The sequence below is a fragment of the Rhinichthys klamathensis genome, unplaced genomic scaffold, assembly GCF_029890125.1.
Source record: "Rhinichthys klamathensis goyatoka isolate OS25496 unplaced genomic scaffold, OSU_Roscu_1.1 h1tg000098l_1, whole genome shotgun sequence".
In the NCBI taxonomy this organism is placed as follows: Eukaryota; Metazoa; Chordata; class Actinopteri; order Cypriniformes; family Leuciscidae; genus Rhinichthys; species Rhinichthys klamathensis.
In genome coordinates this window covers 6654512-6677460 of record NW_026606637.1, presented here as the reverse complement: position 1 = coordinate 6677460, position 22949 = coordinate 6654512, and the positions used below count along the sequence as shown (strand labels likewise).

The 22949-nt window shown below is 38.0% G+C and overlaps 1 protein-coding gene across 1 annotated transcript in view; it reads left to right on the top strand.

The window, feature by feature from the left end:
• The first annotated feature begins 925 nt into the window (after nt 1–925).
• Nucleotides 926–22949, top strand: part of lrig1 (leucine-rich repeats and immunoglobulin-like domains 1) — a 38377-nt gene continuing 16353 nt past the window's right edge. Inside the window, exons 1-7 of the mRNA XM_056252825.1 lie at nt 926–2039; nt 12989–13060; nt 13842–13916; nt 19545–19682; nt 19794–19937; nt 21820–21963; nt 22136–22279. Coding sequence (XP_056108800.1) covers nt 1849–2039; nt 12989–13060; nt 13842–13916; nt 19545–19682; nt 19794–19937; nt 21820–21963; nt 22136–22279 — 908 coding nt within the window. The 5' untranslated portion in view covers nt 926–1848. The remainder of the gene's footprint in view (nt 2040–12988; nt 13061–13841; nt 13917–19544; nt 19683–19793; nt 19938–21819; nt 21964–22135; nt 22280–22949) is intronic.

The window sequence follows — 22949 nt, the reverse complement described above, 5'->3', positions numbered from 1 at the left end:
AATGTATAGGTGTCAATGCAATTCAATATATTTGTAAATTGGTATTGTCTTTCTCCTTTTTAGATTTGAAATATAGCAGTATTGGTGTTTTTCAAGTGCACTTACGCTACTGATACCCTTCAAAGCCCTAACCTGTGTCTCTTTATGACTCTTTATGGTCTCTTGACACTTGTGTCACTTACAAGTTATTTGTAAAGCAAATGATTTACAGTCGACACACTGACAGATAAATCATGTAAAACAATGTCAAGAGCTCCCTCAAAATAGAAAGCCAAAATACCTGTCAAATACCATTTAGGTTAAAGAGGACAAAATGTAGAATCACTTATTTGAATGGATATATTTATCAGCAATCCGGATTAAAGTAAGGGTATTCACATTATTACATAAAAGAAAGCCCTATTCATTTTGTCACTATTGCTGAGGTAACTTCATTGATGCCTATTTGACAATAAATTCAACATGAAATAGTAAAAAGGTGTGACAAAGTAGGTTTTACACAATAATAGCTTAATTCAAGAAAAGAAAAGTATTTTAAATGTGACCTAATAACAAATAAATAAATAAATAAATAGATCAAAACAAAAGTTTCACTCTCATGCTTTACATTCTATATAATATTATATTAAAATAATATATTATATTAGATAAGATTATATAACATTATAAAAGACATCTTGCCCTGAACATTGTCCCTTTAAGATGAGATGAGAGTGAAAGAAGGCGGTGCAGTTTCGCACTCTGGGTGGGAAAGATGGGCGGGGCTTAACACGAGGTGACTGACAGCTGGGCCCTGGCACGTCCCAGAGCCAAAGCAGCCAATGAGATCCAGAGCTCGGCCGTCAATCATCCTCCAAGCACCAATCGGGAAGCAAAATTAGGGAATCTTTATCACTTATTATGTATCCAACGTGGGACGAAAGAACGTCTAAAAAGAAAGTAAAGTCCGGGAGGGGGAAAACAAGCGGTGGAAGCGGTCAGAAGTGCGAACTGAATTTGTGAATTATCGGAGTTTTCGGACCGTACAACGAGATCAAGATAAAAGCTTCCCAGCTCCTTTAACCGCGAGCAGGACTGCTGGAGAGAGAGAGAGTGAACGAACGAACGAACGAACGAGAGCAGCAAAGTTCACAACAGTCGGACGGATTTACTGGAACGGTTACGTTTCAAACGTGGTTTATTATAATTCATTACAGTGATCCAAAATCCTGTATTCGCAGTTCGGAAACTTTATATCAAATCCGCGAAGAAGCGAGAGCCTCAAACTTTTTAAAGAGTGCGGTTTTCCCTGAGGAAAAGTTTTTTTTAAAGCGCCGATGATCCCAGATTTTCTTTCAGCGCGCTCGTATGGAGTTAATGGACATGATCTACCATGTTTTTACTTTTCATAATAATGAATCACTTTGGATCGAACCATTATAAGAACTTTTGAAACACTATTGCCGATTAAACTCCTCAAACTACATTTGATCCAGTGGATCTCTCTTGCCAAAACAAAGCGCCTGTCTATCTCCCATCCAGACCCACTTTTCAACCTTTTAAGGACAACTGCATTTAGTTTTGGCTTCTGGACAAGTTTCTTCTATTGCCTCGTCGTGATTCACCTTTGATTTAACGTTACTTACGTGGTGCAGCAGGGGAGATAAAATTTTACTGGGGACCTTTTTCAAGTCCAGGACTGATGCATTGCCCAAAAACAACGCAGTATAATGTGATATTACCGTTGGGTAAACAAACAACTTAATGAAGGCGAATTACTCGAACTCTGAGAAACTCAATAAGCCCGAGCTGTCCGTTTGTGGATGAGAGAGAGATCAGTGGTTAAGCGCTGAGACAACTGGATACAAAATGGCGGCGTGGCTGGGACAGATGGGATCACTTTCATATCATGTGTTTTATTGGCTTTTGACACTGGAACTGCTAATCAATTATGGCGCACCGTGTCCTCAAAACTGTACGTGTACGCTTGATACGACCGACTGCAGTCGTTTGGACATGACCGATGTCCCTCAAGACTTGCCTAAGAGCACTGTGCATCTGTAAGTACACAAACTGTCCCGTCCGAACGAAATAACTAGTTAAAATCACATTCTCTTCAAACTAACAAGATTTAAGTTCTTTAACAACAGTGACTGAAGTTGTCCATGGAAGAAACTGACTCAAAAGTCACAGAATAACAAATGACCATGCTACATAGTTATTTCAATTACTTTTAAGTTATACCAGAGGTTTTTCCTTCGCATTAAAATCATAACAAGGTATTAGTTATAAGTATTCTCCGGCCTGGTTGTGAACGGCCAGGTTATGACTTGCTACTAGTTACTGTCATAAGTTTGGAAACTCTGACAGGCAGTTTTGGGAGGCCTGCTGACTGATATGAGTCGAAGGCATGAAGCAACGAATTCAGTTGTGCATTTGCTGGGAAGTAATTATGTACATTGAAGTCACATTTTAAATATTGTTGGACTAGTGTACAAGAAAAAACAAATGATAAAGCTTATAATAATTCAATATCTCTCCATGGCTGTGCTCAGAAAGTTTATGTTTCTGAGAAAACAGGATTGAAATCTTCTTAAAAGTTAAAATGTTCAGTTATCTATATCTCTGAAAGGTGTTCCCTTCAGATATACTTTTCATAAACTTTGCAGTTTAGTCATGTGGCGTTGATAATGCAATTAAGTGATTGATTTATCACATTTTATTTGGTCTGGTTTTCCCTCAAAATTACCCTATATTAAGTTTAACTAAGATGGTAGATCAGCGGCAGAAGCTGTTTTATGGTTATCTGACAGAACTCCCAGATATATTTTAAAGTTTATATTTTGAAGATATAATATTTGTTGGAAACATCATGCAGCAAATGTAAAAAGTCTTCAACATTTTTCTGCAAACCTGACATCACTTTTAAAGATTGGTGGAGTTTTAAAGAGAAAGTTTGGTTTTAGTGTAATGTATCTCTAGACAGCCACTAAGGTTTTATCTGTTCGTATGTTTGAGAATTGAGATCACAATCATATCATTTTCAAAGGGGAATATTTTACTCCCCAGTATTATCTTTAACTACTTTACTGCATGTTTCAATGCTGCAAAGATATCCGTTTTGTCAATTTCACAAAGGCAGCTCCCTTGTTTTTGTCAGGTTTAAAAGATGGTTATCACACAAGTTTAAACACGGAAGCATCAACTGAAGTCACAAGCTACCTGTTTTGCATTATATATGATCCAATTTGTCAAATTTTAGTCAGGCCTGGTGCGTTAGATACTTCATTGAGCCTTATTTGAAATAAACGGAGACAAATACAACCACGGATAACTTTATGAAGATGAAAAGGCTACCAAGGGTTGTTGGCATAATCGTTCTTTGTCTGATAGGACCGTGAAACATTCATTACACAAGATATCAGGCTTTAGATGGGAATGATTGGGCAGGTAGATCTGTTGATGTTCTGCCTCAAGGACTGTCTAACCTACTGCTGAGTAATTTGACCTGGTCTGCGTGAGTGCTTTAGTCCGTGGCCCTATACCATTAAAATGCTTAAAGCGATTTCAGTGGAAAGCTAATGTTGTGACATATTTCTGAGCAAATTGGTAAAGAGTGGTCTCTATTTGACAGGTGGTTGGAGGGAATAGGCTGACAAATAAGAGGGTTTGGTGACGTTGGCAAAATAGGAATGTTTTTCACAAATGAATTATCAAAATAATTTGTACTAGGAGAGTATGGTCTCAATTTTGATTTCATGATGATTTTTACTGTTGTTTCAGATACCAATTGTGCGACTGCAGGAAACTTCTGATTAGCACAAAGCACATTTAATAATTAATTAATTTTGTATTACACTGGCAAATTGGTATGTTGAACCATTTGAAATGTCTTAACGTTTATTAAACTAGTAGCAGAAGTGGTTAAATCGCTTTTGACTGAAAGACAACACTTTTATTTTTGCAGATGATAACTTTTTAGATCAAACAACAACAGCATTAACCCCAAACAACTGGCTTGTGTTGTTGTTAACCAGTGGCTGCTTTTCTCTCAAAAGCTTAGGGCAACTGTGGTCTTTCATAAATGCTGATTATTTATCTTCATTAATCCCTACAACTGTCCCTATTCACATGTCACTATTCATGTTTAGAGCTTTTGTACGCCTCTCTGGCAATTCACAAGTAGTCAAGGCGCTTGTGACATCAAACCTGTTGCTTGCGTAACCATGCTGCACAAACCCGTCCAAGGAGCGTCAAACACCGTTTCCAACATCTTAATGTCCCTTTATCGTCTGCATTCCTGTTGACAGATCCAACAGAAGCTGGATTTTAAAGTTATAGGCTAGAGAGATTTTTGGGGTTGTCCATCTGCAATATATCAATCAAGAGTAGAAAAACCTTTGGTTGGAAAAAACCCTGAGGACATAGCCTGAGTATAAAATCAAGCATTAATACCTTCCAGTTGTCCAAATAGTTTCTCCATACTGCCCATTTAAAAAAAAAAGTATTTAATGGTTCCCCTGTGGCTTGCAGAGACCTTGATGGCGAATAGGAAGCTGCGAGGTGTTGGCATCACCATCTCGCACACAAGACTTTGTGGATTTAAGTTAACTTTGAGATATGGGCCTTAAGACTCCATTAAGATAAAGGCTGATGGAGTTACTCAAGGTGGGGCTTAAAGGGATAGTTCACCCAAAATGAAAATTCTGTCATTTACTCACCCTCAAGTTGTTCCAAACCTGTCATTCTTTCTTTTGCAGAACACATATTTTGAAGAATGTTGGTAACCAAAGAGTTTTAGTGACTATTGACTATTGTATGGATAAAAAAAAAAAAAAAAAAAGCACTGAGAGATTTCTCAAGTCATCATCTTTTATGTTCCACAGAAAAAAGTAAGTCTTATAGGTTTAAAACAACATGAGTGTGAGTAAATGATGACAGTTTTCATTTTTGGATGAACTATCCTTTTAACCTGAGAGTGGAGACGGTTGAATTAACTGATGAATGTTATGAGTAATCTTACTGGCTTCACAGTCCTCCATCTGCGAATTTGAAAAAGTTGTCTGAATTCCTTGTGAATTATTTTCCATTAAAAATGTTTCCTGCATCTGATCCATCTGAAGTAAAGAATGGCAAAAAAAAAAAATTAAGCAATTTCGCACTGACCCTTCAGCATTCAGGATAAATGAGATACATTTCTAATTAAATAGCTTTTTGATTTTCTCTGTTTATTTAGTGTGCTTGCTGTGAAGACCGAGGTGATGGAAACAGTTTGGCTCGATATAACGAGCCATATGAGTCTTATTTCTCAAAGTAAACTACAACGACCCTTTGGTGGCCCTCCTGATTGTTTTGAAAGCGGAGGGGGTGGTGGTTGGTTTGTATGTGCAACATGGGTTGCCACATGTGTGAGTGTAGTTTGGCCCCCTCTTTTAGGGTCGGTAAACAGCCCGCCAGATTTTTCTCACCACCCTGAAGGGGGATTTATGTACTGGTCTTTTCTTTATGGTCCCTGTCACCTGTTGTGGAGCCGCTGCGTAAACCTGTATGTGAAGGGAGTGGTGCGTCTTTGGCCAGGCCACAAGAGTTAGTTCAATGTCACGGTCCATTGCGTTCCATTGACGAAACTTCTAGATCTTGATCTGCTTCTCCGACCCATTGTTTATTCTTTCAACGTGTGGAAACCAGTCAGAGTATGTCATCAGCAGTCGAACTCGTTTTTGATGCTTGTTCATTTCGTTATCTGAGCAGTATGCTTTTATTAATCCCGTTGCTGTAGACTTGGGCTGCATTCAAAAACAGCAACTCGCATTCTAGATTTTTGACAGCATAACACAAAACATATGTAAAAGCTGAGCTGGTTTGCTCCAGGTGTGTGCAGTAGCCTGGAGTGGAGTTTGCTTGCGTTATCGGATTGTGAGTTAAAGGAGTGCCTTGCCGTGTTTAGCTTGGCCTGCATGGCACAGAGGTTAACGGCACCTTCCGTTAGCACTGCTCATGAGGACTTTCCATGAATTCAAGGACTTTTTATCCATTGATTTATGCCCTGGTCATTTTTCGTCTGTTAACGTGCTTAAAACACAAGACTAGCCATTTAACGGTGAACTGCGAGTGGGATATCTTCCAAAACCCTGCGTAAGTGCAATTTGGACTAGTTTAGTTGAAGATGAGTGTTATGTCTCGGTTAGGGGAATGGCAGCCACAGAATCGAAATTCCAACAGGATCAAACAAATATTCCAGATTCTCTTTCTGTTGAGACACATTTGAGCACCTCCTTCTCTCCCCTCCTTTGTTTAAGTGTCTAAGAAGTGATGGATGACTCATCTGTGAATTCTGTACATCTGGTAAGAGTTTGGAGATCTGGAAAAGACATAAAAAAGAGTGAAAGAAAGGGGAGGGGTGAGAGAATTGGAGAGAAACAGGCCTTATAGAGCACCCCCTGCACATTTGGTCTGGAGACTAAAATCACTATTTATACATTCTGTGGAACCGTTACTGACAAACTACCCCCTCTAACCCCAAACTGCATACTTTGCAGAGGTTTTATAGCATTATACCTTAGTGAGCAGGCATATATGTAGATATATTCTGTCGATCAAGGATTTAGCAATTTTTGTGATCATGAGGATTAATGTAGTGTGGGTTTTGTTCCCGAATTTGTTTTTTTTTTACGTTTCCATGTTTAACTGCCCTGCTGCTGTCTTGTAGTTGTAATAATGATGATGGTAATAATAATACAAATATATACACCTCATTGTGTCAAAATAGATTGGTCAATATCAGCGAAGACTTAATTTTAGTTAGTAATTGTAGTGAAATTGAAATTTTTAGTAATTTTAATGCATTTTGTTTAGGGCTGTAACGATTCCTCGATTTAGGTCGAGTACTCGATTTAAAAAAATCCTCGATTGCAATTTACCCGTGTCGAGTAACCGGCAAAATACCGGAAGTGGCGCGTTTCACAGACAAGAATCCATGAACCGCATTATTACACTAAGGTTTTCTAAGGCTACGCGATATATTTTAAACTATTTACAATCATAATATAGCATAGTGCTATTGTGAAATCACAAAGGCTGCGATTTAGTTAAATAAATATATGCGCTGTTTTTTTCAAACTATCTCTACATGCTGTGAATTTAGGTGGCTTATAACGGGGAACACGTGTGCGCCATTTCACAAGATTTGTAACGTAACTCATTTGTAAATCTACGTCAGCACAGGAGAAATATGCGATTTGATACATGGTGTATTTCAAAATAAAAGTTTAAACTCTCGCTCTTGAGTTTGCATGTTTTGATGTGCACATGTTCTTACTGCAGCTGTAGCATTTCTATCGTACAGAAGTGACCAAATATTAAAGCAACACTAAGTAAGAATTTTTACCTTAAAATAATGTTTTCAAAATCGTTTCAGTGGTTCATCAAGTCGTGACATGGTGAAATGCACTTATGCCACCGCTTTGCGGTCCTTTATCTGATATATCCACGCTATGTAAGATTGCCAGATCGGGTCGTGTTTTTGTGGTCCGAATGAGACATAAGAAAACTACAAATTTGACTTGCTTTACGGCAAGCATTACATCAAACTTTCATAAAATCATGCATCAAACTCTACCTTATCTGTGGCCATTGTTGATTCCAAAGCCGGTGCTGAATAAACAGAGCATGTGCGTGCGACAGTAGGATGCGGTAGGCTAAATTATTTACGACAGCAGTAATGGGCAATTCCGCTTCCAACCTGTAGGGCGACCGCAGAGGAAAAGTTGCTTGGTGTTGCTTTAAAGGTTAAGTTGACATTTGAATTAAATGTTGTTTGGCCAATATTAAACAAGGATTTGATCATGCCGTAGAGCAACAACAACTAACACCAGGCCGTTGGCGACCTCTGCAGGCATTGTTATAGGAATGTACATAAGTTATGTTTATATCATTTATTTTACATGGTGTATTTTAAGTGTTGTTTAATAAAACCCACTTTGATGCTTCATTTGAACCAATTATTATTGCTTGTTATACATTTGTATTTTAAGTCATTTTAAAGGCTGTTGTTAACTTGGATCTATTTTTTTTACCACAATTCTTTTAACCGATTACTCGATTAATCGATGGAATAATCTGTAGAATACTCAATTACTTAAATAATCGATAGCTACAGCCCTAATTTCGTTATAATATTAGTTGTTGTTATATATGTATATAATATTTCCCCTTCTGTGCGTTTGAATTTTCCCATACATGTGCAAGTTTGACCCTGCTGGTCATACAGTCCCACAAAATTAAATTTGATATACGCTTTCTACTGTACATGATGAATATACTGCTGATGTTGACCACTCTGATGTTTCCGTTGAGCTAGTAGTGCAATTACTCCAGCGTTTTCCTTTCTGTTAAGATAATAAACCATATGCAGGGTAAATCTGTAATCTAACGATCACTTGTTCTGTTCACTTTGAAGTTTTCTGGAACAATCTGTCACGGGCTGGTCTGTAACTATATGCAGGACTTATTTACACTCCCTGTCTAAACTCTGGGTTTTCATTAAATGATAGAAAATTATCAATTAAAAACAAATGTGTACATAGTCAAGTGTGAGGCCAATTTCTCTCATAGTCTTTCAAATGTGTCTGGTTTGTCTTGGATTTAAGCTTCATGTTACTTCGTATTCTTTTGTTTGTTGCTTTTTTTTTCTTCTCATATTTAATTTCTCTCTCTCCCACCGTGTAGCGTTCACTTCCTGATGATCTTTATCTCATCTTCACTCTTTTCTATGCTTTGTTTGGACTGTCGGCAAAAGCTCCTGGCTTCACTATCAGTGGTGTTGCTCGGCTGTAAATGGTCTTTATGGCAGGAAAAAGAGAGAGAGGAGCACAAGCTGTGCGGCTTTAGAGAAGCAAGTGTCTGTCCGTCTGGTCTCTCGCGCTCTCCTTCGTTCAGTGCTGTGACAGAAGAGTTATTCTTTGACTAGTTTATGACCCTCTAAAACAGGGTGCATTAAAGATGCTTCTGTCTTCCAGCTGCATCATAAAGCTCCATCATTGACATCATTTCACACTTCCAAAGACCGAAGTTCACACTCTGCTTATCAGTGATAAAGATAGACGGATAGATAAAGGTCGCCTCTCTGGCGTTCTACTCATGATATGGCCCTTTGAGGGGAAAAACTGATATAACGGTTGTTTTTATTGTTTACAATACATTTCAATTGTGTATTGTTTTTATTGTTAACTATAACATCGATATTATTTTCTATATCTGAACCAGGATATCATCAGAACTCGGCTTGGTTTCAATATATGAACAGGTTCTTGTTGTTTACACTCAAAGCAGTGACCAAATAATGTCATTGAGTGACCAAAATAAAACATAATATTTGATCATATTCTGGCCTAAAATCACAAGCTGCACAATTCTGTGTGTTATTGGTAATGTGTTTTTTCTTTGGTCATTTCCTAAATGACTTTGACCTTTGTTAGGTGTGAATGTTCTCTTACCCTGGTTTCCTGGCATAGGAAGCTGTTGGCCTGCAGGTTTAATGGAAAAGAGAAAAAATAGACATCAGTGCCTGTTAGTTGAAGTTGAATTTACTAGCCTGTACTAGCGCGGTTAGGTTGGAAGTCATTATTGTCTGCATGACTATAAAATGGTTCAATAGCATGCAGAATTGTGTAAACGCTCTGTTCTGAATCTGAACTGGTTGCAAGTTTCTGAGCTGATCTGAGAGCAGTTGTGCCATAAAGAGTGATGATTGGATAATTCCTGAAGATAGCATTATAGAAGATAGATGGCACAAAAGCAAATGCGCTCACCTCCAACTTCAATTGCACTAACTAGTTTCTTAGTGATCCAAAAGAGTGTTTCTGGTTTCCTTTAAAGGTCTAGTTGGCCAGCTGGACTCTCTGAGGAAGGGGAGATGTGTTTGTTTAGTTCAGAGTAAAGAGCAATGGGTTTGTTCATAGTTTGAATCATAATAGGCATTAAAACAAATGGGTTAAGACTAGAAAGTTTGTAGATATATTCAGTGATGTTAATTATTTGTAGAGTTAGTTGATATGCTACTTTTTTTCTTCATTAGGCCTAATTTCTTAGGTTTTCTGGCCTTTGTGACTGTCTAATAAAATAGTGGTAATCACAAATAGATAATAGTTGTTTAATATAGAAATATACAATTTCAATATAAAAATTACAGCTGAATTCATAAAGCTTTATCATCATTGATTTTATTTGTCAAACTTCAATGATAATTTTTATTATTTTATTCAACTCTAATATTTCTACATGAATTTAAGCTTTTTTCAATCATTTTAAGAATACTCTATCATTAAAGAGCCCATGATACAACTTGATGTTTTGTCTATCTTGAAATATTTGTTATTCAAACAAGAAGTTGGTGTGGGATCTCAAAAGGCTCATTCTTTTATTTATTTTCATGGTTTCCACAAAAATATTAAGCAGCACAACAGTTTTCTTGAGCAAATGTCTTTTTTACTAAATGTTTTTTGAGCAGCAAATTAGCATATTATAATGATTTCTGAAAGATCATGTGAGAGACTGATGACTGGAGTAATGATGCTGAAAATCCAGATTTGCCATCACAGGAATAAATTACATTTATTTATTTTAAAATACATTAATATTACTTTTTTTTCTGTATTTTTCATCAAATAGTCTTTCAAAAATATTAAGACATTTTTACCGATTACAAACTTTCGTAGATTGCCAGACATGGCCTAAGAGCTACAAAACTCACAATTTGGACTTTACAAACCACAAAAGACTTAAGTCTTAAGGACTTTACATTTAAATCAATCCTCACTGGAAAACTGGAGCGTTAGTTAAGCCTGCTGTATGCTTATAACGACCATGTGATTTATGCCCCAAAGGTCAGCCTGAAAGTGTGAAAGTTAGTGTTATCTGATAAGATAAAGCGGCTTAAACAAAGTGGAGTGACTGAGAATTATACACCGTGATTATATTATCACTCTCATTTCCTTTTTGGCTGGTTAGGAGTAGGTCAGTTCTCCAAACATGAGGTCCCCATGAGCTTTTTGTCTTGCTTGGCTGTATAGCAGTAAAAATTTTAATGACTCTAATACTTCCCGCCTCTTTATTAGCTCCACCCACTAATGATTGACAGAGCTGTTGACAATTGTGGTATTGTTTAACCCTGTATTTGGTCTCCATTTCAGCCCATAAAATTCTGTAGTGGAAATTCACCACAGAACATCAGTCAGTAATCGGCGTGTAAATGACAAGATTGACGGTTTCATTATGCTCATTTTCAGCAATTTGCAGGTTGGAAACGGCTAAAGCAGATTATCAACCTCCGCTCCACACGGGTGTGGATGGTTTTTCTCGACAGTATTTGTGCCCCCTGGTGAGGCTCTTTTAAGAAAGCCTGCAATTTTTCACTTTGCTTCGGTATAATTAGGTAATTGCCTCATGGTACAGGACTGTAATTTCGCTGTGTTCACCCCTGTCAGATGATTGCCTTCAGGGCAGCTCACCCTGTGTTATTATCTCCACACAAACACTCACATGAGCCGAACCACAGAAGCATTGTCACAGTTTTTTTTCTATTCAGACCAAGTAAGGTACTAGAGTAAATTGCTTTGGTAGTTTGTGCAACTTTACCTCTTGAATAGGGACAGATTGAGCTACTTAAAGTGTGATGATTAAATTATGATGTCTGCATTATTAAAATATATATTTCCTTTTTTTTTATTCCTTCTTTGGTGCACAATGCTAAATTGAGATGGTATACAACCATCTTAAATGTTAGCTATAGTCGATGTCTGTTCTATCTCAAGTTTGCTTGTGTATGGCTGGGGTTGACAGCTCTGAGTGAGAAACGCACATTAGGTGTAATTCTGCTTCTTTACAACCAGCTAGCTCCACAAATCCTCACTCGGGTTCGACTCAGCAGATGGAAAAACAATCATCCAATTGTTTCTTTACAAGCGCAGATGAGCTGCCGGTTAAAACAGCTAGCTAACTCTACTAAGTGGACCTTGATGGGTGCGTCATTGAGTCTGTTAGTCAGGGAGTTGAAGATAATCCGAAAGTCAATAGTTTGTGTTTGCGGGAACAAACCGCTTTCTGAACGGATTGTACATGTGGACACTTCTTATACACTTTCTATTAGCCTGAACTTCCAAAAGCCCAGTCACTCAACTTCCATTGCACATGCATAACTTTTAGTTGTTTAACTTGAATTTAACCTGAAAATTCCTTTAAAAAAAAATATAATGCAATATTTAACCGTCAATATTTGTATACAAAATATATGAAGCATTTAAGATGGCTTATTCACCCGCCTTCCATTCCTGCTTTCTTCGCTAATAATTTGCGGTTCTCTCTCATTTTCTAAAAAATAAATAGAAATTGGAAAAAAAAAGTACTGACAAAATTTCAATACTCTCCTAAGATTGAATATAAATTCAGTCAGAGTCCCTTTTTAAACCATTTACTCCCAACTATAAACAATACAAGAATGGTGCAGCCCATCCGAAAGGAAAATCTGAGCAGGCAGTAGCCGAGGAGCGAAGGAAGAAACCACAGAGCTGACAGGAGCTTTATAGATCACAGCGCCATCAATCTCTGACATTTCAGCAGGGAGAGCAGGAGGTCAGCGCTCTGCCAAGCTCGATCTGAAGCCCTTGGATGAGTGCTCGCCTGAACCGCGCTGAAATGAAGATGACGTCCCGCTAAAGGAGGCTGTTGATGTTTCTGATTTATGGGCCATAAGTGTCGATATGACACGTTTCAGTGATGCACCGGACTGATAGACTGTTCGGTGTGTTGTTGAAAGCTGCTGCTGGCAAAGTAGATATAGTGAGGCGAGAGATTTAGGGCGCTTGAACGGGTCTGCTCGTGAGAGATGCGATCGTTTTCATGTCACCGCTTTTTACTGAAGGAGTAGCGTCTGTCGACGGTTGTGAGATGCCTGACTAAAGTGTTTTAATACATTTCTCTCTCTCTCTTCCCCTCCCTCTCTTTGTTCACTCAGAAATCTGAGCCACAACAAGCTGACAGCAGTCGATATGGACATCCTCTCCAATCTGCCCAACCTGAGAGAAGTGTGAGTAGAACAGTCCCATGTCCCCGTCATGTCTCGGAGTCCAAACCTCCTGTAGATCGGCCCAATGTCAGCTGTAAATCTGTCCCTGCTTAACGAAATCAATTAGCATGCTAACAACTTTCCCAGAGCTGTAACAGGATGTTGTCGCGCTTCATAAACTTTACGGCCAACTTTTGTTTCAAGGACAATGATGCATCTTTAAGCATATCATTTATAAGACAACTCTTTGTTTCTGAGTGGAAGTGCTGGTTAATTTTACGTGTAAAATACAAACCACTTCTGATCCTGGCTAGAAAACATTCCCACAGCTAAAGCCCCACAGAGAGAGGCAATTGAATGAAGTTCATTAAATGGTGTAATAATGTTGATTACAGCCATTAGCCACAATCGGTCATAAATCATTTTAAAGCGTGCTGTCAGTGCTATTGGATATTTAAGTACTTTAGCTGGTGGCTATTGTCCTGAAAGTGGCGGAGATTGGGAATAAAGAGGTTTGCTATTATAAGCGCCTTCCATCATCACCCGACACCAGCCACTAACCTGCGCTGTAAATATTTAATACATCGAGGGACTGTGTCTGGCCCTCTGCCAGACGGGCCTACTTTCTCTCTCAGTGTGTGGATGGTCACTGTTAGTGTGTGTGTATATATATATATATACATATATACCATGTTAAAAGCATTTATTATATTATATTATATCAGATTTTTTTTATATCAGAATATATTTATATCAAAATACATATTCTAAAAACATTTTGTCCTGTTTTTTTGATTGACAGGAGGCTTGACCACAATGAGCTGACATCCATCCCTTCATTTGGAGACGCAGCAGCAACAGTCGTTACACTGTTCTTGTAAGTAAACATCAGTGTGTGATGCGCTATGATGACGCATGCTGCTGAGTTGGCACTTTTCTATATATGACACAAATTATTGTTTGCATGGTGTGAACAGTCATATTTTCTTTAAGGAATATTTCAATTGTTGCAAATCAGGCTTGAAGTAAATCCCTTCCATTGGTTACTTGTTTAATATTTTTGTCGTTTTTAAATCGGATTGTGCAAGCCTAAAAAATCCCACTTCTGGACAGTGTTTAGTGTTGTTGGCTGTGTTAGTGAAACTTTTACTAGCGTTACCCTGGGAGAATTACTACCTTATTTGGGGTGATAATGTGTATCTGTGTTTGTTTCTTGGCGGTTGAGCCCATTCCTTCCTCAGCATCCAGGTACGCATTTATGGTTTGTGAATATGAGATTTTTTTTTTTTTTTTTTACAGTATTATAGTAACATAGACAGATTTTGCACAAGATGCAAATGCTAGTAATGAATATCAGGTTTATATTTAAACTAATATCAAAGGTGAAGTCTGTAATTTCAGTGCTATAAAGTGTCACCAAACAGAGCTGCAAAATGATTGAAGAATTAAAAAAACAACAATGCTGTTTTCAAGCAGTGATTTCTTTACATCAAATTATCAAAATCGTTTACCTTTACACACTTTAAATAATGCTTGGTTATAGACTTAAGTCATGTTCAGTCTGTACATCCCTGTTTCAGAGCACCAGTTTGCCTGTATCTCCTTCACACCGACTGATATCCCAGCAGTAATCTGTCTTCTGCACGGATCATGTTCCCATCTGTAATATATCTTTCCACTACCAAATGTGTCGTTCATTTGAGCGGTAAAGCGATCGGTGTCTTTATAGCGGACAATTGTGCTGTCATGGTGTGACCTCATTAATTTACAGTTAATCACCATCTCCCAGAAATGATGAAATACCGTCTCAGTTCAATTCACAGGATTGGAACATTTGATATTACACTGCCGAGCTGTGATTGGAGGATATCGGGAAAGGTTGGAATGGGGGGTGATGATCAGGGAATGTAGGTCCAAATGGAAGGGTGCTTCTTTTTTTGGCCCTGGTTCGAGGCCTGTTGCTATAGAGGGTCGCTGCATATCGGGAAGGGCTCGTCTTTTTTGAGCCGCACAGCTGAATGTAGTAGAACGCCCAGCTGTAGCTGTCAATCAAATGGTTTACTGTAAAAGAAATGGGGGAGGGGTCAGTCGGAAAGGGGGCGAGATCGGATGGTTACTGATACGGACGGATGAAGGGGTAGGAACAGAAAGAGCGAGAGTTCTCGATTTCCACCTGTGAGGAACACCTGACCCTACTCCTGCTCGTGGCTCTTGTTCGGAAGGAACGCTCGCAGAATTCCTTCCCTCTGAGTTCACCAGCTGGAATGCTGTCGGACAGCAGCCCCCTGTGATACGGCCACAGAGCCAGCACTAAAATACTGCTTCGTCTGTCACCAACACCAAACTCCTCAATGCCCCGTTTCATCTGAACCGAGTACGGCATTTAAACAGTAGCGCTCTCTTTCCCTCTTTCTCTAGTGAAGTGTTTAAACAGCAGAGTCGGCATTCTACTGATTTTAATCTTTTCCTTTGACTGATGACAGTCGTATTCAAACAGTTTGATGTTGGACATCTGGTCTCACTTTTTACTGCCACAGCATATAGTACAGATCATGCACATTGTGGCGTTTTAGTTCATTGTGATTGTGGACTGTTGGGAAGTGTTTGACAGATGTTACTCTTGCTGGGTGTTTAAGGTGTATGGTAGGACATGGGGTGGGGGACGGGGGTCTGGAGCCTACATTTATTTATGTTAAACCGCTTGATTGTCACATTGATCTTGATATAATATAAATATTTTTCATCTGTTCAACGACTTTTCACTATGGCATACATTTGCCATTGTTACTAATTAGACTCAATGTTTAAGAGAAGTAAAAAAAAAAAATATATATATATATATATAAGAAGTTATATATTTATATCTTTTTAGGATATATAATAGCCAAATAAAAATCACAATAAATCACTGATATATTAACAATGTTGTTTTGTTGCCAAAAGTAATATTCTTAAATATTAAATTGCCCAAAATTTATTGAAACTTTCATATATCACACAGCCATATAGTGACAACACTCAAACGACCATGTGTCCTTTTTTGTTGTTTTGGACAAACCTGTTACTATTGCTGCTTTATGGACCCACCAATAACTAATTGTTTGGCTTCCCCGACTAATGTTAGGGTTGTGAAAAACAAAACAAATTAAACATATTTTTTAAATTTGACTAAGTGGTGTTAAATGACTAACCGAAGAACTCTTCATTTAGACTTTTTTAGATAATTGTTGAAATTTAATAATTGAAGACTTTGCAACAAAGTAAATGTGTTGCAAAATGTTTTGCTGGTAATATTACAGTGGTACTTGTAAGGGTATGGAATTAAAATAATATAAAAATAAATATTAAAGGGATAGTTCACCTATAAATTAAAATTCTGCCATCATTTACTCACCTTCATGTCATTCTAAACCGGTATGACTTTTTTTCTTTTGTGGAACATAAAATAAGATATTCTGAAAATTTCTTTTTTTTTCTTTCTCATACAATAAAAGTTAATCGTCATAAAACCTATTTGGTTACCACCATTCTTCAAAATATGTAATCTGGTGTTCTGCTGAACAAATAAGTCACACAGATTTGGAATGACATAATGGGCGATTTGGGTGAATTTATCCCTTTAAAACAAATAAACAATATGGGTCTTGTTAGTTGTTGGACTAACTAGTCTACTCGACCATTCCGATCCAACCCTACCTGAAACAATCTTTGAGGGCTCAGAACACCCTTCAAAAACCTTCCCACACCATTTCTCCTCCTTACTTTCAGAGTTCATCAAGCAGATAAGCCAATCAATGCTGCCTAAAGCAGCTAACCTTCTTATCCTCTGTGCGGTGCTGCTTTGGTTGGATTAACTGGCTAAGACATTCAGCTCCCACACTCTCTCTCTCCCCCCAACAACTGATTCCGACACTGATCCAGACGTTGATTTGGAATCCAGCTATAGTATTTCAGTTTAACCCCAACAAGTGTAAGAAAAACAACTAAACCACAAGCAAAGTCTTTGTAAACTATTTGTAAAGTATCGTTTTGCCTTGGGTCCGGTTTCGGATCTGCTGTAACCCGGATGTGGTGAGTACAGATCCCAGCAGTACCACTTTAAAATGGATTCAGGCCTGGGATGGCCAGCGCATGAGACTGGACCGTTTCTCTCGTTTAACGTCAGCATGTTTTTTTTTGCCCGGAGAAGGTCACCAGCTGCTGACCTGCTACTCAGTGGAGTCTCAGTGCTCTGTTAGTCACAGGAACATCCTGTAGGGCGGTAAGCACAGCACACGTCCTCATCCATACCCTCTGTCTGTTTATTCAGGTGGGACAGTGGGGGTACTCCCTCCTTTTCTCTTTCCTTCCGTCGTTCTCGCTCGCTCTTTCTTCTGTCCTTCCATTCCTCTTTCTTTTTCCCCTCTTCTCACAATTCCCACCCAGAATTCCAGTTAAACGGTCAACCCAGGGAGCATCTGCGTGTCTGCCGGGTCCCGTCTTCACTGGGAAAGGCCTTGCTGGTCTATTAGGCTCCCACAGAACACCTGCCAGCAGACAACCAGAGCAGAAATCCCCTCTTGGTCTCAGCGGACCGTGTGTTTACCGTGAGATTTACTCAGTATTGGGAAGCCGAATAAGGAGGCTTTGTTGTTCCAGTACAGACTCGTCTTCGCTGTATGGGCCTGTCTGCCTGGTCTTTGTAGGGTTTCCTGTTAGCATTGATCATAGTGCAGGTGCTGGAGCGTTGAGCATGACTAGCCAGCCTCAATGGAGGATGTTTCAGGTTCGACCGAACATCTCTCATATTTGGTATGGAGAATATTTGAATATGAGGTTAGGTTGGCCCATTGTATCCGTGCAAAAAGAGTACTGTGGCGGTACCATGATATAGCAATGGTAGCAGATAGTAATTCAAGGGGACATTGATATATAGTATTGTGTTGAATGAACCATATTCATATCCCACGGTTTTTACCCTAAAGCTTGTAACCTAAGCTTTCATCTTATGCAACTTCATTTCCTTAAGCCCTCTCTCTTACTTTTTTGTTTTTGTTTTTTAGTAGCAAATTTAATAGAAGGAGATTTTCTTTTCTTTTTTTTTCTTTAGTACTGTCCCATCCTCCAGTGCGGGGATGGCTTACTCTGAAACTACCCCAAAACAAATTCCAGATGTGGAGAGCTTGACCTCGCCATTCCTTCCGTGGCCGGCAAAAACAAGTGTGATTCTTAAGTCAGCTGCTTTCTCATGCCTCAACCCTAAAGAGAAATAGAAGCAAAGAAAAAAGGGGGAAGGACAGAAATCCAAAGCCCCCTTGAGAGAAAACTGTTATTGATTTGTCTTTACCACGTTAACAACCGTTCACACCGAGCCTAACTAACTAAATGACAAGAAAACACAAAATATTCACAAACACAACATGTTCACTTTTTTTTTTTGAACTTTTATTAATTTTACTTTTGACTGAGTTGGGTCAAAACAAGAGATTGAAATATTCGCAAACAAAACAAGTGTTCACGATCTAATCCGAATACAATGCAGAACATTAAAAAAATATTGGATACCGGATTTTTTTATACCTTTGTGTGACTAAACGAAACTAAAATGTTAAAATATGCACAAACTAACCCTAAAACTTCACAGCGAATCTAATCCAAATCCAATTCATGATTTAAGATTTGAGGGGAAAAAAGGTTGATTGTCAGATTTTTTTACACACTTTTCTGACTAAAAATATTCGCAAACATAACACATTTTTTTGCATCAAAAGTATTAACACAGAGTCCAATGCAAAAATGAGGTGTAATGCATATCATAGAAATGCATTGTTTCGGGTTAAAATCTTGTCTTTCACTTGGTGTGAAAATTTGCTTTAAAAGCTGAAATAAAGAGGCATATAGTTGTCTTATAAGTTATTTGAGTCATAATATATTTAGTCTGTTGTTAATCTCTTCTGTTGCACCCAAAGCTTTATGTACGGAAACAGCCATACACCGGTTTAGATGAATCTTTCATCTGACTGATATTTGTCACCATTGCTGGGTTTTTGTTTGGGATTCCAGGCCTGTATGTGTTTGTGCGTTTGCATCTGTGTGTTGACAAATCAAGTTACCGTATCTAGCCACAGTCACTTGGCACTTCTGAAGGCGTGTGTGGAAACAAGCCTCCATTGGGCTTCAAAGCCCCATTGACACATTCTCTCCGAAAGAGCCTCATGTGGTTAGAGCAGCCAGCTGCCTATCAGCACAGATATGTGGGCCAACATATAGTTTAACATGGTTGCCTATGCACTAATAAACCGAAAAACACTGCTATAACGTGACGTGAGAATTATAAGTCTAAAGTAACCAAGGGTAGATCTACACTTGTCAGGATATTCCATTTGTTTGCCTGATCTGTGTAGACATAGATTAGTATGTAATCTGTCCAGAGTGTCACATGAAGCCATATTAAACACTCAGTGAAGGTTTGTACAGCTGTGTATAGAGTTAGTTATAATAGATGTGTTCTTTTTTCCCCTTCTAGGCACCATAATAAAATCCGCAGACTGGAGGGGAGCCTGCTGCAGAACTTCTCTGCTCTGGAGACGCTAGATCTGAGTAATAATGACATCACAGAGCTGAGAGAGCACTGCTTCCCTCCGGGGTTACAAATCAAGGACCTGTAAGAAACGCACTCATTCTCTCTCTTTCAAATAGATGTAACTGTGAACATCTGTGTTCATGTAACACTGTATTCTTTCATAATCTGAAGCGTGATATTTCATCTCTGTAGGCACCTGAGCAGTAATAGGATTGTTCATCTGGAGTTCGGGGCGCTTAAGAACCTCGCCGGGAGTCTGCAGATCCTCAGACTTAGCCGGAACCGACTGACCCACCTTCCTGTTAAAGGCCTGGAGCTGCCCAAGCTTACACAACTGTGAGTGCACTGGTCCATACACACGCTCAAAGGTTTGGGGTCAGAAACAAAGAAATGAATACTTTCTAAGGACAAGGACTTATTTAGTTGATCAAATGTGACACTGAAGACATTTATTGTTACAAAAAAAATTATTAAATGGTGCTCTTTTGAACTTTATTCATTGAAGAATCCTGAAAAAAAAAGTATCACAGTTTCCAAAGTGATTTCTGAGAAACGCTGTTGAAAATGGATCAGACTTAGCGCCAACACACACTTGTAGCCAATCAGCAGTAAGGGTTGTATACACTCATTAGAGGGGAGGTGCCTGTGTTGCATAGTGTGTTTGTAAATTTGGGGGCGGAGCTATCAAGGGGTGTGATCCTTATGGGTAGGGGTATGAGTGTTTTGGTGATTTTTCAAATATCAACAGCATTTTTCAGAAATCACCTACTGCACCTTTAAGCAGCACAACTGTTTTCGACATTAATAATAATAATAATAATAATAAATGTTTCTTGAGCACCAAATCAGTATATTAGAATGATTTCTGAAGGATCACGTGACACTGAAGACTAAAATTTCAACTTTGCCATAACAGAAATAAATTACATTTTAAAATATATTAAAATAAAAAAGTTATTTATAATATTAAATAATTATATTTATAATAATTAATATTTATACTTTAAAAAACATTTTACTGACCCCATTTTTTTGTATTTTTGTTCGTTTTTATTGTTGTGCTTCAATTAAAGTGGCAACATAGTAAAACCCTTTTACCAGAATTTGCTTCTTTAAATGCATTTAGTTTCAATTGTAGCACAATTCGCACTGTTTTTTTTTTCATGGCATGCTCCACTGCGTTTTAAAGATGGCCTGTCAAGTTAAAATTAAACTAAGACCCCCAGGTTTTACTCCTTTTAATTGCACTTCTTCCAACTGTTTTCAAACACAAGAACATTTTAAAGGTAAACCCAAGGGTAATGTGACAAAACTCTACATCTCTATACTACTACTGTTTTTGACTTGGTCACATTAGTATAAATTCAGTTGTTGTTGTTATTGTGCAACTGCGTTTTCAAAAGGGTAGTTAATCGACTTTTAATGTATGAGTAGTTGAGTAGTTTAAACTATATTTTAAATTTATTCAGCAGCTTTGGAAGCTACAGTTTAAAGTACCTCCCCCCAACACTTGTTTCCAGATGTTATATTAAACGTATCAGCATTCATGACAGAAGACCACTGGTAAACATCAGAGAAGAACAATTCTTTCACTCCACTGCAGAGCATGGATCCCTCTTTGCCCCAAGCTTAACCATCTGTACCTAAGCTCTTTGTTTCTGCTCATAACAGACTTCCATCAAAAATTTGCTTTGTTCTTCAGGTGGACAGAGTGATACTGAATCTATGTATGAATGAGGCAACATAAGCTCATATTAAACCTCTCACACACACCTGGAGTGTATTTCAGCAACCACAAAGCCACAGCTATGTTGGTGAGCGAGAACAATAGGTTAGTTAGTAATGGCATCAAAGAGGGAGCAGAGCTGCTTTATTTGACCTGATGGTCAGCTGGACATGCCTATCTGTTTACAATTCTACGCTCTTAAGTTTTCAAAAATATAAGAATCATTTTGGGTTTCCAAAGAACCTTTGAGTAAACAGTTCCTAAAAGAACCATTTTGTCCCAGTGTGACAAATATTTTAATAATCTGAAGAACCTTTTTCCACTTTTTGTCCAATGGAAAGGTTCCATGGATGTTAAAGGTTCTATATGAAAGCATAGATCCCAATAAATGACCTATATTTTTAATGTCTTTAGAATATCATGCTGTGGACATTTCCTCTAGTACCTTTTTGGTCATTTATTTTAATCCCATTCTAATTTTGTGTTTTGTAGGGAGCTAAGCAGGAACAGGTTGCGGTTGATCGAGGGACTCACCTTCCAAGGTTTGAGCAGTTTAGAAGTTCTCAAGCTTCAGAGAAACAACATCAGCAAGCTGACGGATGGGGCGTTCTGGGGCCTGGCCCGGATGAGGGTTCTGTGAGTCCGAATCTTGTTACCACATGTACATAATTATTAATAGCTGTCAGAATAGTACACAATTGATAGTACTTCATATTTTTTTAACTGACATTTCTAATCAAAGTGACCTGCAATAGTGAATCTCTTTGCATCATATAGTTATTATATTGTGTGCATTTGTCATCTGTAGGCACCTGGACTATAACAATCTGCGGGAGGTGAACAGCGGCTCTCTGTACGGTCTGGAGTCGCTCCTGCAGCTCTACCTCTCCAACAACTCTATCTCTTACTTTAACCCTGAGGGCTGGGGCTTCTGTGAGAGACTCCGAGAACTGTGAGATTTCTACTACTCGTTCTTCTTCAGCATATAAAAATCAACAAATGTAACTGAAAATAATAATGTACATTTATTTCTTGTTTTAAAGAATAATACAATTTTATTTAATTATTACATTTATATATATTTATTTAAAATAATAAGAATCATATAATGCATTATTGTAACTTTAATGGTTTGAGATAGCTGATAGCGCAGACATATGTGTGCATTTCATGTAGAGTTTTTCTCTGAAATGCATTGCTACAATGTTGCTTGATGAATGTTAGAATGACATTTATGATTTAGAATCTATAAAAATCTACTCTTTTTAAGATGCTTTTCAGATATTTGTACATGTATGGACTACCATTCAGGGTTTGGGGTTGGTACGATTTAAAAAAAATGTTTGTTTTTTTTAAAGAAGTCTCTTATGCTCACCAATGCTGCGTTTATTTGATCAAAAATACAGTAAAAACAGTACTGTGAAATATTATTACAATTTAAAATAACAGTTTTCTATTTTAATATATTGTAATTTATTCCTGTAATGCCAAACAGGGTTTCCGCGGGGCATTAAAAAGCATTAAAAGTCCTTAAATGGATTCTGTGAAAATTAAGGCCTTAAATGGCATTAAAAAGCATTAAATTTGATTCCTACAGGCATTAAAAATGTTGATAGTTTTGA